At 44.5% G+C, this 25,199-nt stretch overlaps 1 protein-coding gene across 7 annotated transcripts in view; it reads left to right on the plus strand.

Annotated features, from left to right (window-relative positions):
- Positions 1-5,890, plus strand: part of THSD7B (thrombospondin type 1 domain containing 7B) — a 331,460-nt gene extending 325,570 nt beyond the window's left edge. For 6 of the 7 annotated variants that reach the window (XM_074873761.1, XM_074873766.1, XM_074873767.1 and 3 more), the window contains 2 exons: positions 2,849-2,936; positions 4,758-5,890. In XM_074873761.1, the coding sequence (XP_074729862.1) occupies positions 2,849-2,936; positions 4,758-4,839 (170 nt within the window). In that variant the 3' untranslated portion in view covers positions 4,840-5,890. The remainder of the gene's footprint in view (positions 1-2,848; positions 2,937-4,757) is intronic. The other variant, XR_012629528.1, reaches the window with a different exon arrangement.
- The last annotated feature ends 19,309 nt before the right edge of the window (positions 5,891-25,199 follow it).

Raw genomic sequence — 25,199 nt, forward strand, 5'->3', positions numbered from 1 at the left:
TTGCTCAAAGCCCCGTCCAACCTGGCCTTGAACACTGCCAGGAAGGGGGCAGCCACAGCTTCTCTGGGCAACCTGTGCCAGTGTCTTACTGCCCTCACAGTGAAGAATTTCTTCCTAATATCTCATCTAAATCTCCCCTCTTTCAGTTTAAAACCTTTACCCCTCATCCTATCCCTACACCCCCTGATCAAGAGTCCCTCCCCAGCTTTCCTGTAGCCCTCTTGGAGTACTGGGAGGCCTCTCTAAGGTCTCCTTGGAGCCTTCTCTTCTCCAGGCTGAACACCCCCAACTCTCTCAGCCTATCCTCACAGCGGGGGTGCTCCAGACCCCTGAGCATCTTTGTGGCCTCCTCTGGACCTGCTCAAGCAGGTCCATGTTCTTCTTCTGTTGGGGGGTCCCAGAGCTGAACACAGCACTGCAGGTGGGGTCTCACAAGAGCAGAGTAGAGGTGAGAATCCCCTCCCTCGACCTGCTGGCCACACTTCTCTTGCTGTAGCTGAGGATGCGGTTGGCTTTCTGGGCTACGAGCGCACATTACCAGGTCATGTTGAGCTTCTTGTCAACCAACACCCTCAAGTCCTTCTCCGCAGGGTTGCTCTCAATCCACTCATGGCCCAGACTGTATTTGTGCTTGGGATTGCCCCGACCCATGTTCAGGACCTTGCACTTGGCCTTGTTGAACTCCATGAGGTTTGCACGGTCCCACCTCTCCAGCCTGTCCAGGTCCCTCTGGATGGCACATCCCTTCCCTCCAGCCTGTCGACCACACCACACAGCTTGTCATGTCACCAGCAAAGATATTAAACAATGCCAGTCCCAACACCGACCCCTGAGGAACGCCACTCATCGCTGCTCTTGACGTGGACACTGAGCCATTGACCACAACTCTTTAAGTGTGACCATCCAGCCAATTCCTTATCTCCCGAGTGGTCCATCCCTCAAATCCACATCTCTCCAATTTAGAGACAAGGATGTTGTGTGGGACAGTGTCAAATGCTTTGCACAGTCTAGACAGAGGACATCAGTTGCTCTTCCTTTATCCACCAATGCTGTAACCTGGTTATAGAAGGCCACCAAATTTGTCAGGCACAATTTGCCCTTAGTGAAGCCATGTTGGCTGTCACCAATCACCTCCTTATTTCCATGTGCCCCAGCATAGTTTCCAGGAGGATCCACTCCATCTTGCCAGGCACAGAGGTGAGACTGACTGGCCTGCAGTTCCCTGGGTCTTCCTTTTTTTGCTTTTTAAAACTGGGGGTTATGTTTCCCATTTTCCAGTCAGCAGGAACTTCACTGGTCTGCCACGACTTCTCAAATACGATGGATAGTGGCTGAGCCACATCATCTGCCAGTTCCCTCAGGACCCGTGGATGCAACTCCTCAGATTCCATGGATTTGTGCAGCTTCAGATGGTCTTGACCTCATCTTCCCCTACAGTGGGTGGTTCTTCATTCTCCCAGTCCCTGCCTTTGCCTCTGCGACTTGGACAGTGTGACTGGAGCACTTGTTGGTGAAGACTGAGGCAAAAATGTCATTGAGTACCTCAGTCTTCTCCATATCCCAGGTAACCAGGTCTCTTGTTTCCTTCCAGAGAGGGCCCACATTTTGCCTAGTCTTCTTTTTCTCACAGATATACCTATAGAAGTTTTTCTTGTTGCCCTTGACATTTAGATTTAATTCTATCAGGTCTTTGACTTTCCCAACCTGACCCCTGGCTGCTCGGACAGTTTCTCTGTATTCCTCCCAGGCTGTCTGTCCTTGCTTCCACCCTCTGTAGGCTTCCTTTTTGTGTTTGAGCTTGTGCAGAAGCTCCTTGTTCATCTATGCAGGCCTGGCATTTTTGCCTGACTTCCTTTTTGCTGGCATGCATTGCTCCTGAGGTTGGAGGAGGTGATTCTTGAATATCAACCAGCTTTCTTGAGCCCCTCTTCCCTCCAGGGCTTTATCCCATGGTGCTCTGCCAAGCAGATCCCTGAAGAGGCCACCTACATCACCTTTTCCTAGTTGTGCTGGTTGTTACACGGGCAGCGGCCCAGGCTGCCTTACACAGCTCTAGTGTCTCTCCTGATGTGACAGGTCTTTCCTCTTCAAGTCTGCAGAGCAGTGAAGCAGTTCTGCAAGGGCACCTCAGGCTTCAGGGGAAGTCTCTTCGTCCTGCAGGTCCTTGCCATTGCAAGCTTCCATTCTTCCACACTATTGGCCCCCTTCCCTTCCATGTGTGCCAGTGGGGGAGTTTTTGGCTGTGTGGCCATGGGTCCACTGCAGACTGCACTTGGAGCCAGCCATCTAACTCCTTCTCAGCCTCCCTGATGCTACGCAGTCTTCTCACCACCTCCTGCAGCTCAGCACCTGCTGCAGGAGGTCCCACACCTGGGAGCACCTTTTGTGGGCAGGGTTGCTGCCTGTCCCTGCCCCACTCCTGCCCCTGCTCCTTTCCATAGGCAGGAGCCTGGCCAAGCTGTATTTCTTGTGCTGCACCACAAGCCCAGACTGCCTGTAACGAACTGCAAGAGCTCAGCCAGAGGGGAGGTTATGAAATAATGCTGCTTTGGAAGACTGAGATGAAGAGTTCATTTTCAGTTTTCATTGAGGAAAATCTACACTCCTTACCAAAGATAAGATTTTGTCTTTAAAGTGATTGATTTTTACAGGAATCTTTTTTTCTATCAAACATGTGGGGTTTATGGATTATTCCCAGCCAGTCCTTGCTGTATTCCCATCAATGACGCTACTAATTTTGCTTGTGTGCTTTCTCTTTACTTAATCTCTTATGAATTTGTGTATTTTAGAATAAAGTTTTTTATTCTTCCCTTTTCTCCCTCTGTCCTTTTTCCTCATTTTCCAACAGATGGTAAACTGAAGATGTGGGTATATGGAGTATCGGCTGGCGGGTTCCTCATCATAGTTTTCCTGATTTTTACATCCTACCTGATGTGGTGAGTATGGCATGTATTTTGTCATTAAATAAAAGCTAGCTTGCTTTTATTTCAACAATCCAAAATATATCACAGTGCTCTAATGCAGAGTTTTAATCCTTAAGGCTTTAGGAAAGGATGGAGCTTTGGAGCTTGGATTACTTAACTGCCTTCATTTGGCCTCTACCTCAGAGTAATTTATAAGTCCCCAAATTGTAAACGTTAACGGACATAATTGTGAAGAAGTCTGGTGACCATGCAGGGAAAGAATTCTCTTTGATTATCAATAGGCGCTTATATTTATTCAGACTTCTGCTGGGATTAGAAAGGGCTTTTTATTGTATTCTTTAAAAAAAAAAATAAAGTAAAACTGAAAAAAGGCAAGGAGGCTGATTGGATTGAGGAGCTGGCTTCCGCTCAAGGAAGGACTAAATAGAATAGGGGCATTCAGCTGGAAAATTATGTTTGACGTGGGAATACAATAGAGATCTATGAAATCATGAATGGAGTAGAAAAGGGCACTAGGGAATTCTTATTTCCCACCATATAAGAAGTAGGAGGCATCTGATGAAATGATCATTTAAAATAAACAAAAGTTTTTATTTTTCACACAGTGCATTGTTACCTTGTGAGCTTACTGCTGCCAGGGACTGTGCATGCCAGGAAGATAAATGGATTCAAAGATGGCATAATGGTTCACAGGAGATTGGGTCTCTTGGTGTTAATTGTGGTTTTCTGGATGTACGCTCCAGCTCAGGAAATCCCTAAATAGGTTTTTGCACTGAATACATCAGGTGGAAACATGTCATGTGTCTAAAGCTGCTGTTACCAGCCACGGTTAGGGATAGGGTACCAGGCATGCCAAAGCTCGTGTCCACACCAGTGCATCACTGGGCTTTACTGGTGAGGGAGTTGTCTGCCCTTCTCCAGAGCAGCAGTCGCCCCAGGCAGGGGTGGTAGGCCTGGCTTGACGGAGCTGGTGTTGCACTCTCTGGTTGGAATATTTGGAAAGGTGCTGCCGTTGATGCATCTTGGAGGATACGAAGGGGGCAGTGGCCAGTGTCCGTGTGTCCTGCAACACCCACAGCTGTCCCTGAGGACCATGGAGCTGGCCTGGTCTTTACAAACATTAATTGTGCAAACTGCCTCAACCCCTGTCAGATCAGGGCAGGCAACCAAGAGTCACAACCATGGCCTGACAGCATTGTTGCCCTCTTTCATCCAAAATCAGTTTATTCGCTCTCACTCTCTTAGGCTTTCTCTCAGTCTTCATATTCAGTTAAAAGCTTAAATAACAGCCTTTGGATGCTGCTTAGAAACTTCCTTATTTTCCAAGCCATGTAGCTGCCATTTCTCTATGGCTTCACAGTGGAGCATACAGAGGATTTTTTAAATAACATTACATAGTTCTCCATCACTCAAAGGCTGGTCAGGAAGTGTATTTCTCAATAATAATTATTGTTGCTTCAATACCGTGCCAAAGAAAAAATGAGAATATCCCACTCCTAGACAGTTCATGTTTCAATTTTTCTGCGAGGTGTTCCTTGTTTTGTCAGCTGTGAGAAGACATGGGAGACAAATATGCTTTATTTCCTCTCCAGATGAAGAGCACAGTTGGCTGCCCATTTTCGGCAGGCTGTATGTCCGTACCACGCACGTAATAGCACTCAAGCAGGTTCATGTGGTTTTTCTTGAAAGTAGTGACTGTACTACTGTGTCACCTGGTTGCAAAATTAAATAGCCATTGTGGGAAGTTGATTTTTTGTTGAAGGTTGGTTTTTGATGGCGTTTCTGAGCGTATTACAGTTTATAATTTTGTCTCCTGAAATATTTTTCTTGCAGCAAAAAAACAAAGCAGCATCAAAGCACTCCTCCGCAGCAGAAGCCTCTAACCTTAGCCTATGATGGAGACATTGATATGTAACATAAAAAAGAAATCCAAATGTAGACATCGACTGCCTTAACTGCTTTCTTTTTTGGAACTCTCCGACTTCTCAGTTTTTTGAGGAATCTTCTGATGTGTAATATACCGGGCAGAACAGAAGTATTGCAAGCTTAAAATTTTGCCACTTTATTAAAAAAAATGGAGTCAAAGACTTGGATCTTGTGAAACTTTTCTGAAGAGGCCAGAAAATACATCTCTTCCTGTTGAGCAATGGGAATGAAAAAAATAAAAGAATCTACAGACATCAAAAGGAATTAGTAAAAAAAAAGGCATGACAATCCTGAGGAAAATGTGACATTTATTGTAAATGACAAGTTTGACACAGCATCATTATGCACTATATTAGTGCAGGGTTCTTTATTCTTCACATATTTCAACAATGAGTTTTCTAGTGTTTACATTTCGTTCAAAGACTTTAAAATGGATCATGTATTTTGAGAAATGCAAGGAAGAATGAGTTGAAGTGTCTGAAGTTACCAGGTTTTTTAAAGTTTTTTCCTTCTTATCCTGTTTTCTAGTCTGGAATATGATTTTACTTCATTTCCACCTACAGGACAGAATAAGGATTGTTACGAAAAAGCATAGGTGGTTTCTTAACCAATAATATTTTTTAAAGAGTTGAGTAGATAGGTGTTTTGATGAATGGCTAGAGGATTTGATTGTTTAAAAAGTATTTTAAATTAAATTAAACCATGTAGATACATTATGGCCAGTTTAAATTGTTATTCAGTTTAATTAATACAAACTCTGCTTTTGTATTTAAATTTTCTTATCAGAAATATTTATAAATTCTTTTTTTGAATTTAATTACCTGACCTCATTTAATATACATCAAACACAAATGCAGTTTGTAGAAGGTCTTGCTTTTTTAAATGTTTCAAAACCACTGAAAAATTACATGTCGTAAACATCTGGGAACATTTGAAGAGGGTAAGTGTTTATAATAGTGTGTGTCGCAAGTAAGAAAGTGCCATCTTGTGGTATTGACTTGTATTTATAAGCAAATAAAATGCTAAAGAGAGTGAGAAAATTGCTTCTGGTATGTTGAATTAAATGTGTGTAAACAACATTTGTTATTAGTCTTTTACTGTGTCTGAGATTGGACTCGGATTTCAAACAATTCTGGCATATTTTGTGCTGTAGTGATTAGTGAAAGAAATATTGTAGACACGTACAAGTTGAGAGAATAATTGCAGATCTGGAGAATGCTTGGTCTTATTTTTAGCTCAATGCTGCTGCTTATTCCAACAATTAGAAAGAAGAGAAAAAAAGATTTGTTACCAGCCTAGCACCTATGCAGTCCCTCTCAATCCAGTTACTTCAGAGCAGATCATCACAAGAGAAGGGTATAACTAGGGCAGAAGGCAATGCTCATCTTGTTCTGTTGCTATTCACAGCTTTGTAAAGCGATTTGAATATTACAGTTTCATTGAAAAAATGATGGTGTTGTAGATGGGTTTCCTTCCCCAGGTCAGGATCCCACCTGTCCAGCATTTCTCCTGCAGTATTGAATTGAGATGATATTGTGTCATCAAAGCAGGGTCAGGAATGTGCTTTCCTCTTCCCACATTAAAAAAAAAGGCTGATGGAATTGCGAGGCGAAATTGCCTCACTTATTTCGGGCCCTGAAGATGTTCTGCTGGCCTTACTAAAGCTATGTAAAAAGCAGGATCTGGTGTTCCCCAGTAATATCGGGGGCCTAAATGTTTCTTTAATGGTGCCCTGTACTGAGCCTTTGAGTAACATGTATAGAGTAAGAGTTACAAGGGAAATAATGATCTAGTGCTATTAGGAAGAATACTACCAGATCTTAATATTTTTTGTCTGTGGTATATCACGTGAGGAGAATGGTGCTCTCTGAATAACAAAGGATTAAACTCAACTAAGCAAGTTGTTCAGAAAGGCATTGGAGTGGGAAAGTTGGTGTAATAATAACTGATTAACTGAGTGCTGATACTGAGCAGCTGGACCCGGGTTTGTGCTTCAGTTTGGTGGCCTTCCCATAGCCTGTGTCCCCCCACTGCTGCTATAGCACATTCCGGCCAAAGCCCCACAGGGTCTCCGAAGGGACCAGCCATGGTTCATGCTGAGGCTGGGCGCTGCCTGCAGAGCTGCGGCCTGTGCAGGGTGCTGGTGCACAGGGCCAGTGGACAACTTCTGCAGAGCTGCTGCAATTCAGAAAAGCCCTTTAGGGAATAAATGCATCTATTTGACTTTGTAAAATAAGATAGAGGGGAAGGCTCATGAGGCTGCTGTTAGAGACGGCCGCTGCCGGCCGGGCACCGTGTCTGCCGGCATGCACGTGAACCCACATCTGCTCGTGGTCCAGCTTGGACAGCGTGGTGATGCAAATGCCACCATGTAATTGCATGTATTTGGTAATTTTGGATTGAGTTAAACTGTGAAATTGAACCGAGGAGGTGGTGGCCCTACAGGGCCCAGGAGGCTGAGGATGCAGCATAATGCAAAAAAAAGGAATTGGTTGTTTAGACAGATACCAAGATTATTGCTGTTTGCAGGAGCCCTGGATATCTTGCTGGGAGGGATGCCCAGCCTCCCATGGGAGCACTGAAAGTCGATTCCTACCTTTCAGACTTCAAAACAAGTCATGACGTGGAAGAGGGATTACTCCCAATTCTTGCCTATTTGGAGTTTCTAGACTTTATGCTGAAGTAGCTGGTGCTGGCCCCTGCCGAAGACAGGAGAGAGATCTTGGTGCCATTCAGGAATGTAATTCCTGTACCCTCAGTTAGGGCATCCCGTTAAGACATGTATGTGATTGTGACTAAAAGCACCTGAGGATAAAGAGTCTGCCAAAAGCCCTGGTAGTCTGTCTTGGTAGTTAACCAGATAATGAAAGAGTCTGCATTTTGTCATATTTTGTTTCAACAGTATTGATTTCAGTGTCTGCTACCAGGTGTCTCCTACTTCGATACTACAGCTGTAAAATGTGCAACTCTTTTTTTTTTTTTTTCTGAGATCTATCTTCTGTGGCATTTTCCTCCATTCAAAGACTCTCTAACACACAACACTAAAACAAAATATCAGCAACTGAAGACACCACAGAAAGCAAATTACCAAGAAGTATTGAAGTGTTGCATATCTGCATCATTTCTGCAATCATTTTGGTTATGCTCAGAAGCAGGATATTTGCATACATGGGTACCATGTCTATGCATCTCATTGTGCCTAAACACTGCAAACATCTGGGCTTTTGTGTGAGGTATGTAAAATCAAACTATATTTTTCCTGCAGAAATACCCTGAAGTCTTGGGGAACTCTCACATTAGTAGGACTGTATCTCAGCTGTACTCCTCTACCCTCCAGCAACCACACCAGAAATGTCACTGAACAGTTGAACTTCGGGTGCTACAGTCAAGAGCAAAGACTGTAATTTTCTTTGCTCTGGAAGCAGAGTAGTGTAAAAATTCCTACAAGACAACGTAGCTAAAGACTTGTAAATTAGCTTATGCTTGTATTCATATGTGTCGAAGAAGAGTCTAATTGCGTAGTTTTCTTTGCTTAAGTGCACTTTCATTCATGGCCAGTTTCATCAGGAAATGAAGAAAATGTTATCTTGGGGGAAAAGAAAATCGGTTGAGCACTTCTATTTTGGATTAGTCCTGATAAGTATGAAGTTATTATTAGAGATCAGGTCATTTGCTGCTAACGTTGCATAGCTGGTTTCTTGAAAGACTTATTTTTTCTAAATATGTAACTTAATTTGCACTCGGAGTGGAAGGAGAAATGTAGTTTAAATATCATTTCAGGGCTTGTTTTCAATTGAGAGGTAGTTATGTGGAAAAAAAAATTATCTAACTCAGGACCGTTTGAAAGATGGATCAGGATACCTGATGTATTAACGTGCCTCGGGACAGATTACGGTTCTGTCTGGTTTAAAATGTAATTTAAATGAATTAACTTCCACATCTTACAGCTGTGACATGCGCCTGTCTTGGACAGGAGCTTGATTTATATTATCTTTATGAAGATGTATCTGTGCGCATACTATTACGTGCCATCAATATGCATGTGTTACTTGATTCCGGGAGCCACGACCTGACAGGTGACTCTGTTACTGTCATTTAACTGCTGACATGACTTGTGCCACCAGCCATGCTGTTAAGCTGTTGTGATGTGACACAACCTGACTTGTAACACTTACGACGGGTCGTGCCTTCTGCTTCTGTCAGACGTGGAGGATAAAGAAAGGCGCATGTAATTTTTCCTGGTCTTGCTGCATCTGTGGGGAAGGGCAGCTCCCGAGTCGCGGCAGTCCCCCCTGCCCAGTGCAGCTGCGGGGATGGGGATGTGATGTGTTAAGGGGGTTGTTACTGCTCAAGAAAGTTGTACAGCTGTGAGGTTCCCTTAAAGAAGTCTGTCTGACCCCTCAGGATAGCTAGAACTAGAAACACGAGTGTAAAAAAACCAGACAAATTCACCTGAACTACCATTAAATAAATGGAATTGTGCAGTCGTTTCTTGTTCCTACCTGGTAGAGAGAAATGAGAGTCTTGCTGTGAAGTCTGATAGCATGGGACCCCACTGTCCCTTGAAATGGGTTATTATTTGGCCACGCTTTATGATTTGGTTAAATTTACATTTGGGGAGAAAAGACTAGATTTGAATGAATAGTTATAATGGTAATCATGGCTACGAGACACTTTCTGCATGAATTTTTAATGTATACCCTTTTATCTTCCAATCTAATGTATTTTATTTTTATTTTTCAATGTAAACATATGGTAAAATGGTCACATATGAAATGTCTGAGAAAAGAATCCAGATATTTGCACTCGGTAATTATGCTCATTTACTTTGATTACATGCTTTGTTACAATAGCGTATAGAATGGACTCTAGGCAGATACATGGGTTAAAGCAATTTATGGGATTTATTCTGTCTGTGAAGAGATGTTTTGATGGAATGAAAAATCAGATTCAATTTCCTCTGATAAGGAAGAATGTTAATTTTCTCCTCTGCTTTATGAAAGTTCACCTGCATGTTATGAATATTGTGGTTGTTACATGCCAATATGACATTTGGAAAAAAAACTCTTCAAGCATAATAACAGTGAAGAATCTTTCAACAGTATGTGGATGAAGTGGAGCACCAAGCATTAATTTTGCAGATGACGAAGACAGCAGTTGTAATTTTTTTTTTTTTTCCGGGTGCAGTCTGGCTGCTACCCCATGTGAGCAGGCTTCAAGTAGCTTTTCTGCAGAAGTGTTTGAGTGGATGGATGCAGCCCAGAAATGGTGTTTCCAGGCTGCTGCCATTACCCAGTAATCACTGTGATTTAATTACACAGTTTGGTTTTGCCTTCTACATTGCTAGTCAGTTTAGTTCAGTGACTGGATTAAAGAACATCCCACCAACTGATGGGCAGACCAGTGAAAGATCCAAGTGTACCATGAGAAATGTGGTCTGTGGCTGCTCTTCTGCAGCTGAAGGGTTAAACTTCTTGACTTGTCTGCATTGGGTAGACCAAGTGTATCCACATTTATTTAAGTGGAGCAGTTGGGTTCTACCTGAGGATGAAAACACAGGATAGTTTCAATGATGGGATGGAACAGAAATTTAATCTATCGTTTTCCATGCTTTGAGAAAAAACAATGCGGAAAGTCCACAGTGACAGTCGACATCAGTGTTTTTCCTATTTGCACTGGATGTTTTAAGTCTTTCCTCTGATGAAACAAAAGCCTTGTCCTCAGATAGTCCAAAGCAGGATTTTGGAGAAGAGATTTCTCTATGACAGGGTTTTGCTCTTCCAACATACACTACGCAGAACTTGTGGAGGACATAGCCCAGCCGAAGCACCAGTGAACTGTGTGTTTTGAGAGGTGTAAGAAGGACGTCCGCTGAAACCCAGACACTGAGCCATCACTCCCAGTGACAGACATACTGAGGGACTGCCAGGAAAAGTCACAGCGGAGACAGGTCATACCAGAGCAACTTATAGCGAGCTGTTGTTTCCTCTAATGGCCCCACACCACTTTTTTAACTGGGCAAAATGCTTCATCTCCCCTTGTCTGACAGTCTTGGAGCAGAGAAAATGGGGTTTAATATCTCAGTCCCAGTCCTAGCTCTGGTTTCTATTGCAATGGGCTGTGCACGACGGGCTCAGCAGAGGAGCGTTAGAGACATACATCTATATAAACTCTACCCCGTGACTGACAGCTGCACTCTATGTTGGCAGCAATGACATTCAGGCAGGTTTCTCATTGCTGGGAAGCATCAGGAGATTGCTGCTTCTTCTCCAGTAGAGGCTGGCAGAAAACACCGCTTCATATACTGAATGCAGTCAGCTGATGGAACCTGTTAAAAACTGAATTGAGATGAAAAGCTGTAATGCAGATGTGTCACATCATGGTTGTGTTGTCACTCTATTCCTTTGTATGATATGGCAGATCCAAGGCAATTATTTTTAAATGCAGTCTCTATTACTGCAAAGCAGTACCTTGAAATATTTACTATTTTATATACTTCATGCCAAGTGAGATTTCACTTAATTTATCATTAAATCCACTGTCCTATTCTAAGGAAAGAGAGTATATTTACATACACTTCTCTCCAGTAATTCTGTATTTTCTACAGGAGTAGGGGCTGGTATGATTTCCCAGTCTCATCAAGCTTTGTCCACAAAAATCTGTGCTGATGAGCCTGTGGGACCGAAGGCAGAGGTAAGGGAAAGGCGTACAAATCTGTTCATTGCACTCAGCGGGCTGTAGAAAGGCCAAAGGGATCAAACCCCCATTCCTTTATCACTCCTGTACGTGCAACATGGATCATCTATGACTAAAAAAAAAACCCTAAAACCAACAAAAACCCCTTTTCAGTGTGCGAAGTTGTGCAGTATTCTTTATACACTGGCAGAACACGATTTAGAAATGAGGAGCTGCTGTCTGAGAGGAGTCTGCTGGATCTCCTCTGCAGACCCCACTGCACACAGTTACGATTTCTCTTTTACAGAAATCGTATAACTGGCTGAACTGGCAACCCTGCTCACAAATCATGAGGGATGGCTTTCCCAGATAATGAAAATTTTGAGTATTTTTCCATAGAATACTAGTGCTTTTACTCTTCATCATCTTATTTCCGTCATCATGACAGTCAGGAAAGTACAACTCTAAAAACCAGAAAGCTGCCTGTCTCCCCTAATCACGCACATCTTGGAAGTGGATGTTAGGTGGGGAAAAAAAAAAAAAGTCAAATGCTGTGAAATTTGAAATGAAATGGGGAGTGTTGCACCCCAGAGCATGGGGGATGCAGCGCTGGCTGTAGGACCAGGTCTTGGCCGTGGCATGTGGGACTTATGTGAAACTTGTTTGTCCTGTCATTGTCCTACAGATAAAAGTGTGTTGATTTATCAAGGCTGTAGAAATGCAAAATACATGTACCCACACCAGCATTAAGACCTCACTATTTAGTCACTAGTCCTCCCTTAAACTTCTGCTGTTCAAGGCATGAGCCTCTTTTTAACCTGGGAAACAGGCTTTATTTCTTGGGTGCAGTGGGTCTGTGGATGCGACTGTTCAGGTACTGCTGCCAGGACTGTGTTAAAACCTAATTTAAACAGAAAAGGAAAATCTGGTATGCGTTTGGAGATAAACCCCGCTGTTGATGCAGGGACTGGTGGCTGCCAGCTGTGGGCCAGGGGCAGCAGCAGCGCTAGCCGGGCCAGTGCTGGGAGCTTTGGAAAAGAAATTTCCTTGTTAAAATGCTGTCAGTGCCCGGAGCTGCTGCTTGGTGCAGTCAAGCATGTTCTGCGTTTCGCATTTTGTTTAATATTAGACACTTTGTCTGGCCTCTTCTGCTGCTTGCTTTGTTTCTATTAATTATCTTTGATTTGCTTTTGTTTCCTTATCAGCTTCGCTTACTTTTTTTCTGTAAAACTTCAGATCAGCTTTCTAAAGCAAAAAAACAAAATCTGAAGTGGAGCTTTTTTCTCCCTTGCTGACACTGGAACGATGAATATGGATCAGAATTTTCATTTTCTTTTTTTACAACATCCATTTGCTTGATAGAACAAGCTTGCCAACCTAGTTTTACTTTGATAAACCTAATAAGGAAAAAGCACTTTCCACCTCCATATTATTTTATGCCTTGTTTGTGACTTCGGTGTCCCTCATACAGGTTTAAAGACAATTTATTCTTTGTTGCCCTTGAGTCATTTTGGGAGAGCACTTGTGTTTCTCCGGACATAAAAATGTCCTCCTATAGCATGATGAATATTAAATAGGTGCTTGAATGAAAATGAAACGGCACACTCTGACCTGACAGCTCCATTTATTGCAGTGTGTCTGGGAGAGAACTGAAATGTCAGCGTTGTCCGGCCATGGATGCGGGGCCCTGTTCCCAAATTACTTCATCAAATGACCAATTTCACAAATGGACCTAGACGCTGGTGTGAAATCTCTTCTGTGGAGAGTATGTCCTGCTTTCCTAAGGAGTTCATTTGCTGCCCAGCTGAAAGCAGACCTTAGCTGCAGAAATATGGAGCTGGTTTCTGCTCCTCTGCTGCTGCCTGAGTGAAGTGGTGCTGGCCCAGGGCGGCTCCTCTGGCAGGTGTAAGGTGAAAAATCTGGGTTAGTTTGTGAGGTTGATGTGTTGCTCTTAGTGATACTGATAGTTTTGCTGTTTTGATATGACCAGGGAGCAGGGATCAGACCCTCGCTGTGCCAGCAGCTCCCCAAATCACTCATCTTCTCCAGGTGAGTGGGGCAAGGGCTGAGGACCAGCAGAGTGAACAACTTGGGAGCACAAAGTACCCCGGTGAGATGCAGAGGCTGAGGCACAGCGATGCCAGCACCCGCCAGCCCCTGCCGGGGAACGGGGGAAGACGCTGCAGATGAGCGGAGGAGGGATCGATGTGGATGTCTCAGCCCCTCTCTGTGACAATCCCTGCAAGGGTGGGCTGTGAGCAGCAGGTGAGCGGTGGTGAGATGGCTGCAGGCAGAGCTGGAGATCGTCACCCACGGGCTCTCCCCTTTGCTCAGCGGCCGTGTCGGTGTTGCATGCGTCCTTCTGGGAATTACCCCTTCCAGAAAGCAAAGGAGCTGGCTGGGATTTTTTCTCCTACTACCCAGACAACAAGCTGGCCCTCTCTTACTGTAAAGGAGAATTAGAGGGAAGTGAAATCAATTCCTCTCTCATTCCTGTACTCAGAGGACAGTCCTGCAAGTGTTACCTTCGCTAACCTGTAATGCATTCAATCACTCTTCTCGCCCAGAGCTGTCACTGAGACGTGGATGTTCGCATCCCTTGTGGTAAGTTCAGCTGCTCTCCGTGTGGGGGGTGAAGCAGAGAAACCTGCCTTGCACACATGGCAGCACTTCATATTAGTGCTGACTGGAGTGCCGGCATTCACATTCACAAGGTCTCCCAACAACTTACATTGTTTTTCCCCTCCCAAATATGAGACATTTTTAACTTCAAAAAAACCCAGTTTTGTCATCAAGGTTAAAACAGCAAGATAAATTCATCTGGGTGCTCAGCAGTATGGCATGGCCTGAAAACAAGGTGCTAATCCATAACAATGAGGCAGAATTTCTGGTGCTGGTGCAGTGCAGGTATCAGTGTTACTTATTCGTGCCCGTTTCATGGCTGGTCGCGTCTCCCCAGTCTCTGCAGGGCCCGAGCTGGGAGCTGCACACCAAAGCACTGATGCTTTTTGTATAAGCACCGCCAGCACAGCATCAGCCCCAAGCGGTGCACGAGCAGCTGTACCGGCACAGCCCCGATTGCACGCACCACTGCACACAGGCTGAGATCATACACAGGTCTTGACTGCCAGGTTTCTTTAATTCCTTTTTTCCTCCAACACTGCTAGTCAGTAAGTCCAGTGTGGATATTTTACATGTGTAGCTGTGAGGATATTTTTGAGTGTTTGCAGGATCAGAAGGGAAGTGCACTTTATTCTTTAGCCTTTTGCTCCCTCATTTAGCTCACAGATGGATTTTGCTGCTCGCCTCCCAGACCTACTAACTTGCTCTGGTTGCTCTTCCTTCCCTGGGTTACCCTTTTTCCAAAGCCAGATGCAAGACCAGTCCAAGTGATGATACAAATCATTAAATGACTAAAGATGGTGGTGTCATTTCAAGGGAGCGACAGATGTCTGCAGTGGCCTCTCTGTGCTGCAGCTGGTAATGAAGGTGATGGGGTGGTTTGTGTAGTGTGGTGCAGACTTGATTTATGATTCTTTTCTCTCTAGGTATTTCTCCAACCAGTTTATTGTGTGAATTCATATTACATTTGCTTCTGTTCCATTTGGGAACTGATGGAAAGATGGCTGTGCTAATAGGGTGCAATATGAGTGCCTGTACTGAGTCAAACATGTTCATGTTATGATAACTGCTTTTCCATGTGGGAAGTATTTATTTTTAAGGAATAGAAAAATGACTATATCTGCACTACTTACAAATACAAGGGGGACAACCAAATTTATTATTGCTTTCTTTAGCAAAATTAGCTGTGTAATGATGCAGAACAAATAGCATATCTACCCAAGATTATTTTAAATAACACATTCTCTCAATTGAAATAAAAAACTGCCCCATGACTGTAGCATGTAGGGAAGCTCCCTGGCCACCCACAGTAGCAAATGTGACTGCCCCAACCACATCGTCTTGGTCTGCTCTGAGACCACCTCATGATCTTCACTATCCACCAGCCATGTTCGCTTGGCAGTTCTGCATTTCATTTCATGGAAATGAAACCATTGGCAGTATTCTTAATGTTCCACATTAGTAAATAAACTCTGTAAAAGTATTAAGCAATAATAGAGCTGATTGATAGAGCTGATGTATTAAGATCTAGATGAATGTTAGCTAAAATAGTGCATATTTAGTATTAAAAAATATATACTACAATAAACCCAGTGCAAAAGCAACAAAACAAATGAAGATTCATGGTGATTCCATGCACTGGTCAGGACTACAAAAAAAAAGGTGGGGAAACACCCGCACTCAATAGAAACGTATCCTGCTCCAATTTATCAAGTCTGTTAAAAGTGATGTTGCAGTTAGGAGCAGCTTTGCTTTGCCTCGAGGCCAGGCTGGACTTCACGCAGTGCCTGTGCCCCTCAGCTTGTTTGTATGCCCTGATGAATGGCTTGTGTTTTTTTTGTTTTTTTTTTTTTTTAAATTGGCTTCTCAGATCTTCTGGAGAGCCTTCAAGAAGTTGAGCCCTGGCACCATGGCCAGTCTCATCGTATGGCCACAGGACACCACTTCTCGGGGTGCAGATCACTGGTGGGACGGGTGGGTGAGAGCTTCGCCTGGGGTTCGCATGCACAGATGGGGTTGGATTGCAGAGCAGGCGGTGGAGATAGGGGCCAACACGGCGTCACCCCGGGCAGCTGTGGAGAAGCCCCTGTTCCTTGAGGAGGTGTATTTAGAGCAGCAAAAAGGGGTGTCATCAGGAACAGGCAGCGAAGTCAGCCCTGGTACGATGTGTCACTAGAAAGATGGCAGAGCTCAGCGTCTGCATCACTTTTGGTGCTGCTGATTGTTAACTTCTTTTCAAGCTGCTATTTCTATCTGAAGCATCAGGCTTGACACAGGCAAGACCAGCCACAGCTGCCACTGGTGGGTGCTGGTTGCCTTATCCTGGCACTGTTGCAAAGATGGGACCTGCCCTCTCAACCGGAGATGCATGTCCCCTCTAGACTCTGACTTTGGGGTGCATATGAAGGTGTGGCAAAGCCCAAAATGCAGCATTAATTACATTCAAGTCTATACACCTTATCACAAAAATAAAGGACTGTAGTAAAGCAGCTATCTCCTCTTATTTCCCCCCCATAAGGGCTTGTAGAGGTGTTTTGCAACCTTGCTGTGACAGCAATAAGCCTTTATCTGAACAAATTGATCCTGAGATACTGGAGTTTGTACCTTGTTTGCTTCCACCTTACCTGCTGTTTCTGTCCTGGCTCAGAGCAGGTACAAATAATGAAATAACTGCTGGATAAGCCCCGTGCTCCCCTGAGCAATTATTCTGGCTTCTGCCATAGCAGACTCAATTTGTCTTGCAATAAGTACAATTTTCTGAGAAGTTAGTTCTGGTTCAGGCACTAATCAACCACATCTGTGTGGTGTGGGTATTTTTTTGGGGGGGGGGGGTGGAAAACCAGTTGTGAGTCAAGCTGTCAGATTGGCATGTGAAAAAGCACATCTTTGGAGTGCTGCGGTCCTTTCGGGGATGCAAATACACTCCCAGCTGTGTGTGGCATTAAGTAAGTCAATTAGCGGAGAGAGGAACAGTATAAAATATGCAATGATCTCGGGCACTTGGGTAGTGTGTAAAGTAACCTTTGCTTCCCCGTCTCTGGAAGATCAGCACTAATGATTTAACGTGAATTTAAGTCTCATACGTGTAAAATTTGTTTGCAGAAGGTGCTGCAGACTAGAAATGGAGGTGCTGGTTAGAAAGGTTATTTTGTACATCTGCTAATTAATTCTGGGCAAGAAGTGTCATTAGATAGTAAAGAAAATTATGCCAAAGAGTGTGTTTGAGCAGCAGCCGGCATGTAGCGGGTAGGCACCTGTAAGCCTTAGGCACACCTATCTACCAGTTGAAAAAGCAAATTATCGTGGTGACTGGGAGACCCCAGTCTGGAGATGCTGAGCTGCTCAAGGCTTTTCTGTCTGTGTTTTAGCTTCAGGGTGCTCAAACACAGTGTAAAATGGAGTGGCATCAGACAAGTTCCTTATTTTGCTGTTCCTCAGGTTTATGGACCAGGTTTATGCACATTAGTGAGTAGGCTTTGCCCATTTTCCTGTTGCAAAGAAATGAGTGGGATGAAATTTCCAAGTCCTAATAGTTGGAAGCAGCGAGGCTGGGGTGGCAGGGGAGAGCCCTGGGGGTCTGCAGAGCAGCTGGGAAGGGCTTCCAGACTTGGAGGGTCTTCCAAGTAATTCCAAGCAGTCTTTCAAGTCAGAAAGTAATGAGATATGCCAAAGGACTTTAAGATTGCATGTAAAGAAAATGGTGACCCCATGCCCGTGTTCTGATGAGCTGCTGCTGGTTGCTTTTACTACTGGGCAACACCTGGAATAATGGTAGGGTGAGATTCGTGTGCCTCTTCTGTTCCTGTTTGCTCTCCCACCTCGTCACAGTGATTAGCTGCATTTGGCCATTTCACCTCCTTGCAAGCAGGGGCAGCCCCCTCCTCTCTCAAGGCTGACTGCAGGGACTCCCCTCTACATACAGCACCAGCAGCTCTCCCCAAAACCTTTCTCTGCCTTTCCAGCCCAGCATCTTCCCCCCTTGATGCCTCCATTCTGTGCTAACTCTCCCTGCTCGCCTCCAGCTGGTGACACTGCAGGCAGTTTGGGCAGGTCTTCTGCTAGACATTTTTTTCCCCTTGTTCCAGCTGTTGTTAGCATGAACAGTGTGAAAACCTCAACCCAGCTTATTTCCAGAGTGTTTGACTTGCATGATGTTGGTGGGACCTGTGTGCACAGCCTGTGGCCCTCCCAGACACCAGCTGGGAGCCCTGGGACTGCCTAGGGTGAAGGGCAGCCAGGGATGGGTGTTAAGTGGTGTTTGGCCATCAGTCTGAGGTGAACTGCCTCAAGTGTCCATCAGACATCGCCTGCACATCAGAGACAAAATGTGCCCTGACTGGTAATGGCCTTTTAGGGGAAAAAAGCAGAAAATAGCTGTTTCGTATCTCCCTTCAGTTGGATCCAGGGTTATTGAGTGCATAGCAGTGGGAAGAGCTCCTCGGGGGCAGGGATCTGCAGCAGGTATAATAATCCCACCATTTTCCTGCCCGGTACTGGGCAAGAAACTTGGCAAATTGCCTTTTTGCTGGGTCTATTACTTGGCAAATTGCCTTTTTGCTGGGTCTAGTGAGGTTTGTGAGAGTTCCTGCATCAGCTCCATCATTGTAACCACCGTTTCCTTGTTTGCATAAGGTTTTGCCAAATTCAAATTGCCTGGTGTGTTAAAAAAAACCACCTCTGTAACCAACAGTAACTATCTGCACAATTGGTGTTAATCACCTGTGAAACCTCTGCACATCTCCAGAATGCTACTGGGTCTTGGGTGCACCTACCCCATACAGGCCCTCTGAAATGCAAAGTCCACCTCTGAGAGGCTTTGGCAGTGAGATTTTATGGTCTTGTGCCCAATCTTTAAATAGATGCAGAATCACAGTCAGTGTTATATCCTGTTTACTCATTTTGAATATATTATTAAGTGTTTATTGGTACCAAAAGAGCATAATTAAATAGCATGCCAACTGCAGATGAACACTATATTGATGATGGCTTGTGGCATGGGAGATGTGTGAATTTTATTAACATTGTCATTTCCAATCCCCAGCATCATAAAGGACTTGGACATTTTCTATTACAGTTGCAGATCTAACTTAACATTACTAAAGCAATCATAGTGTGGGAAATCAGGTATAAACTGAAAAATAATTAAAGGCCTGGTGACAACTTGATAACACTGAATAATTAAAGTGTTGGTAACAAATCCTGAATTTTAATTTTCTCGCTATAGCTGATACTAGTAATCGAGATCAAAAGCATCTTCACTGCTTTAAGAAAGCTCACTCACGTATCTATTATTTACGAAGGGGAAGGAAAAAAGATGAAAACCATAGCTCTGGGTTAGGTTTGCTAACAGCTCTGGAATCATGTTAAGTCCTGCAGCCAGGAGTGTCCAGAGGACACCAAACTGCTTCCCTTTGGTGCTCTTTGAAGAGCATTAAGCTGCAGGAGGTACCTTCAGCAGCCCCTGCAATGTTATTCATATTTAGGATATACTCCTTAGGCAATCCGTGAGTGGAAGTCATCAGGAGCATTCATTTTAAAGCAGATGGCCACTATACGGGGGCAAACACAAGACCTGCAGCATGGACAGGGGCCCGATGGCACAAGCCGTGGAGTGCAGCAAAGTTCAGAGAGCAGAGATGGCTGGGTTACACTGGAGCTGCTTCATTTGCTTTTCTTTCCTGGGATTTTTGAGGCAGTTATGGCATTGAGTTTACTGAGAAGGTTGGTGCTGGTCCTTTCGTGACTCCTCACACCCTCCTGGAGCTGTGGGTCACCTCCTGGCTCAGGAATCGGATCCTTTCTGGGGTAAGTAGTTAAAATCTGGCTGGGGGGAAAGAAAATGAGATTTTGTGGCCACATGGGAGAGCAAGGACAGAAGGAGGGAGACAGGGCCATCAGGGCCTGTCATCACCTCCATGGCCATGAAGGACTTACGCTCAATAAGAATTACAGTTGCAGTAATGATGATTTGAATGGCAACATTGTCTGAAAAGCTATAAAGTACCTGTTTTCCAGAGTTCATGCTGCACATTTTTACCCATGCAGGTAGCTGGGGCTGCCTCCAAGGGTTGCTGGGGCTGATCCCGCACCCCTCTATTGGCCAGGGTCACCCCACGAGGGTGGCATGGGAGGTGCAGGGGCAGCTCTGCTCTGAGCTGCATTATGGGGCGTTGACCCTGGCTGGATCTGGCTGGGGTGCAGGACTCAGTGAGGAACCCATCAGAAATTGTTCATAGCTGGAGGGAATGGCAGGGGTGCAAAGAGCTCCTAGAAGATCCTTTTATTTTTGTGTATATTCAGGTAAAAATAAACAAACAATTCAGGTTGCTACAATGGCACATTGTTTACAAACTGGAAAACTTTCAGCATTTTACAAGGTGATAGAAGGTTGTCTGTGGTTGATGTTTGGAGTAAAATAACCCAATTTTTTCTTGAATAGCCTGTAGATCTATCCACATGCATATATAAAATTTTAAAATTAAAATTAACTCTATTTGCTTCCTATGCTGAAACTAGGCATTACTGTACATTTTTTGTCTAATAAAACCATATGATAATAATATTTTGACACCATTTCAAAGCCATGTTGAGATAACATTGTTGGAGGCTATAAACTGTATCATGACTCCAAAGAGCTGAAAAGCTGAGCGTCTCCCCCGCTGTCCTTTTCCTGTTGGTGGTGCGTGATTCAAAGACAGCACAGAGACTTGTGCGAGCGATGCCTTTCCATGGCAGCACTTTGTCCCCTGCGTGCGTATCATGTCATTGCATTCATCTCTGTGTGTTTATTGATCAGCTTTATTGAACTGAATTTGACAGTGAGCACAGCGTTGCTATCTCATATGAGAGTGGGCACGGTTTAACACATGGTGAAGAGCATTTTGGCTCTGGTTGCACATTTAGGACTGGAAGCGAGTGCTTTATCTCCTCCATTACCTCATCCACTTCTGATCCCTTGTCGGTTATCTCAATATCCTTTATATCCCACTTGACCCCTCATTTGAAAACTCTTTGAATCAGGTATTGGCTTTGCTAGTCAGTCTTCATTTGGGATTCCAGCAAAAATCAAACTGTAAATAATGAACAGAAGCAGGAGGCATTTCTAGGACTGGGACACTAGAGGATGCTTAGGGAGAGGCTACACACCCAACACTCCGCTACCTTCCCAAAGACTAGGAGATCTTGGGATGAAATAAAGCACAAATACCTTGCAAAGCATCGACACTGCTCTGAGGGACTGACAATCTCAGTGAGCAAAAGGAGGAGCTGTTGGGAGGCAGGGGGAAAGAAAAAAGACTTTGCTGAGGTCTCGCAGTAGACTAGCAGCTTCTCTACTTCATGATGTCTCATCTTCTCCAGCAAACCTCTGTCCACATTTAATGAGTTTGTTAAATATTCCTGTAATATAAGCAGTCTCTCCTCAGAGCTGCTGCTGGATCAGGTGGGACAGGGGAAGTACAGCTGTAGCAAAGATGCAGGAGGCACCCCAGGCCATTCCCATGCCAGGGTGAGGATGTGCCAGCCCTGAGCACATTGCAGCCAGTATCATGGCCCCGTGGCAGGGCAGGACCCTGCAAGTGCTGCCTGCTACATTTTGGGGATACCTGCAGATGCTGAGGGGAGCCTGGCCCCAGGAGGAGCAGCAGCAATTGGGGGGGCACATCCCGCACATCATCTGCTTTGGGTGTGCGGCTCTTGCCATGGTGCAAAGCCAAGGGCAGGATGAATGTGTATTTTCCAGGCCAGAGTTTTCATTGGGTTTGGCTCTGCTGCCTCTGTAAGAGCTGAGCAATGCAACAGCAGATTGTAAAGGGACTCAGGGCCCTGTAACTCTATCAGTTTTGATCAATTTTTCAGTCGAGTTAGTAATACACCAGAGAGCGTGTCAACGTGCTTTATGGAGGTCTGCAAGTGCCTACCATGGCTAATCCATAAAGCTCAAATGGTTTCCTGGAAAACAGACATTTTGTTGTCACCATGAAGAGACTACTAAGCAGTGGGGGAAAAAAAAATAGAAGAAAAATACAGGGAGGCCTCACTACCTGCTTGAGCTGCTGTGGGCAGCACCTGAAGGTGGGCAGGAACTGCGGGCAGCACCTGAAGGACAGACTCAAGGCAGCTGCCTGCAGTGTCCAACAGCCAGAAAGCACAGGGGAATGGCCACTGCTGCCATCTCAGAACCCCTTCAGCCCTTGCCCCTGCAGCGCGTTCACCCTCTTGTCCAGGATAAGCAATTGCACTTCTGTTTCATTTTAATGAAATTTAACAATCAATTTTTAGCAGTTCTTGGAGATGCAATTTAAAACACAAAACAGTCCCCCCACTGCCTCTGCCCCCCCAATCCTTAAAACATGGATTGCTATAAACTGGTGGCATTAGTTCTCTGCTTTAAGCATATTGAGTAAGAAGTACATGTCATCACTTAAATACTTGAATGGTTCTCCCAGTTTTCTGAATTTATTATTAGAATGTAAGATTAGTTTGCTTTCAGGGTATTTACCAAAGCATTTTTCTCCCCATCTGAGCTACTCATTCTGCCTGAGACACCCTGACTCCCCCTCTTCTCCTCCCTGTCAACCACTGAAAGCTTTTATGAAATTGCCTTTAAATGGACACATTTTTGGACTTCCTTCAAAGCATTTTCTGTGTTATGAACCCTGAAGTGCATTTTGGGTACCCCACCATACTATGGAAGCTGGAATTTTACTGTTGAAAACATGCTAGGAGAATTGTTTCACATTCACCTGACTCCAGGAGCTGGGAATTAATAAGAGCACCAAATATCCTGACACTTAAGATAAAAATAGTAAGAGTGAGCTCTCACTGCAGAAGCCCAAGGTGAATGGAGGTCAGAGCTGCAAATTAGTCTGAGTCCTCCTCACTCCTTACCCCCTGTAGCATTACTTATGCATTGCATGGATTCCTGCAGCCCATCTGTGATCATGATATATGTCCATGGAGTGTTTCTGCCCTAGACACCAGGGCTGATCCTGCCTACATCTCCGCCAAACCAATCTTTCTGATTTTCTCTCTCTTATTCATAGGAGAAACAGGGGTTTCAAAGGAGAAAACAGATTGCCCAGACATTTGACTATTGAGCCAAGAGAAAAATCTCCTGGCTTTTTTCCACAGTGACCATTCCAAAGTATGGCCATTTTCAGAGATTACGTTTGCTGAATACCTTTTTTTTTTTTTTCCCACTGTTCAATATAAAGTACTTTTCCTTTCCACAGCTTATAAAAGAAGACTAATCCGCAAACTGAAAGCCACGTCCTTCACTCTTCCCTCTGCTGAGCCTTGATGCAGAGAATAATATTCGGCAAGCAGTAATCACATCGTAACCATTGCCTAAGGCCTGGTTTGTACAGGATGAAAAGTCAGCGAGTGATAAGTTTCCAAATGACCTCTGTCAGCTCCTAAAAAGAAAAGGCAAAGACAACAATAGCCCGTGTTAGCAGGAAAGACCAGCTCAAACACAACTAAATGGAGATCCAAGTGTAAGAGGAAGAGCAGAAAAGTGTCCTTGCATCTCCATCTAGTGGCTTTTGGTAAAATAAATCTGTAGTCCCTTTTGTTCGGACATTTTCTCCTCTACCTGTTAATGCAATCTGCTAAATGATAGACAAGCACGTTGCTAAACTTGCATCAGAAGTGCTGGACTTAGTCAAAGTTGCTTGATTTGTTGTATTTCTTCAGATTCAATTTTTTATAAATATTCATCAGTCAGTTTTCAGGCTTTCAAAGTGGTTTTCTTCAACTCTTCTCACTTTGATGCTGGAGTCGCTGCAGCAGCAGAGAGCTGCTGGGCTCCAAAGGGACCAACAGGCATGTTCGCTGCCTGGTATGGTTTGAGAGGTGGCAGAACTTACCACGAATGGAAAGGAAACATTTACTCAACTTTCAAAAAAATGTTAATTTAGCTAAGGTTGTTCTTTTTAAGAGCAGGACAAACCAGAAAGATTCACAGAAGATCAGCCAAAGCTTCTGTGAAAGGTGAGCATCCCCCATTGGACTCGTACCTGCTCTCCTACTGTTTGTTCTCTCTGTTTACCCAGAAAAGGGTGACTCGTCGTCTTGTTTCCATTGATGGCATAAAAAGAAATTCCAGTTTTGTAACAGATTTTTGCCCAGCAGAGTGGCTTCTCCTGGGGTACTTTGGCTGCTCAGAGTGTTCAGGCCTCTTCCTTTTGGAGGTGGTGCAATGTCATGCATGCAATGGTGACAGGGCTCAGCCTTGCTTTAAGAGGAGGTGAGTAAAACAGAATTTTAATTCTGATTCTTCATTTCAGGTGCGATTGAAATGTAATCAGTAACGTTAATAACTCAATGCTACTTTTATGTTATCTGCTCTCTGACCTTTTTATGGCCCTTATCGGAGCTCAGCACCCATGGGTCTCTGGGTCTGCCAGCAGTTTCCATCCCCTTGAGGCATGATGTGATTTATCCCAACTGCTCAGCTGTAACTCCTGCACCTCCAGACTTACTTGTTCCGTGTTACAGGCTGGGTGGTGAGCCCCACTGAAGCACAGGAGCATCAATTTAGCACACCAGTACTTCTGAGAAACCTTAACATAAAGCAAAGCTCCCATGGAGCCAAGTTCCTCCGGATGTATCTCCTCCTCAGCTGTCCCAGCCCTGTGAGAGTCCCTTATTGCAGCCTTGTTCCTTGGCAGAAACTCCTGTCTCCCTTAGTCCATCCTCTTGAATCAGAAAAACTTCTTGAGGACCAGTCTCCATGGCCTTAGTGTTTGCACTGCTCACTTAGAGCTAGGGACGAAACCTCTTTTGCTGGCACTTGTCCACATTTCTGTACAGCGGGGTTTGCAAATGCCTTGGTTTTGGAGCACTGTGCCTGTCGGATGTGTTTATGCTGCTGACACTGTGCTCCCAGCACGTGCTATTGGCAGCAGCATCGGTACAGCCAGGGAAATTTAAATTCTGAGCATATTTTCCCAGCTGAAGACCCATGAGGTCTTGGGGGGGTAAAAGGCACACTTTACCATACCTGTCTTTGCTCTCAGAGATTTTCTTTTTTTTGAACACTGCATGGTT

Source organism: Strix uralensis, chromosome 6, assembly GCF_047716275.1.
Source record: "Strix uralensis isolate ZFMK-TIS-50842 chromosome 6, bStrUra1, whole genome shotgun sequence".
NCBI lineage: Eukaryota > Metazoa > Chordata > Aves > Strigiformes > Strigidae > Strix > Strix uralensis.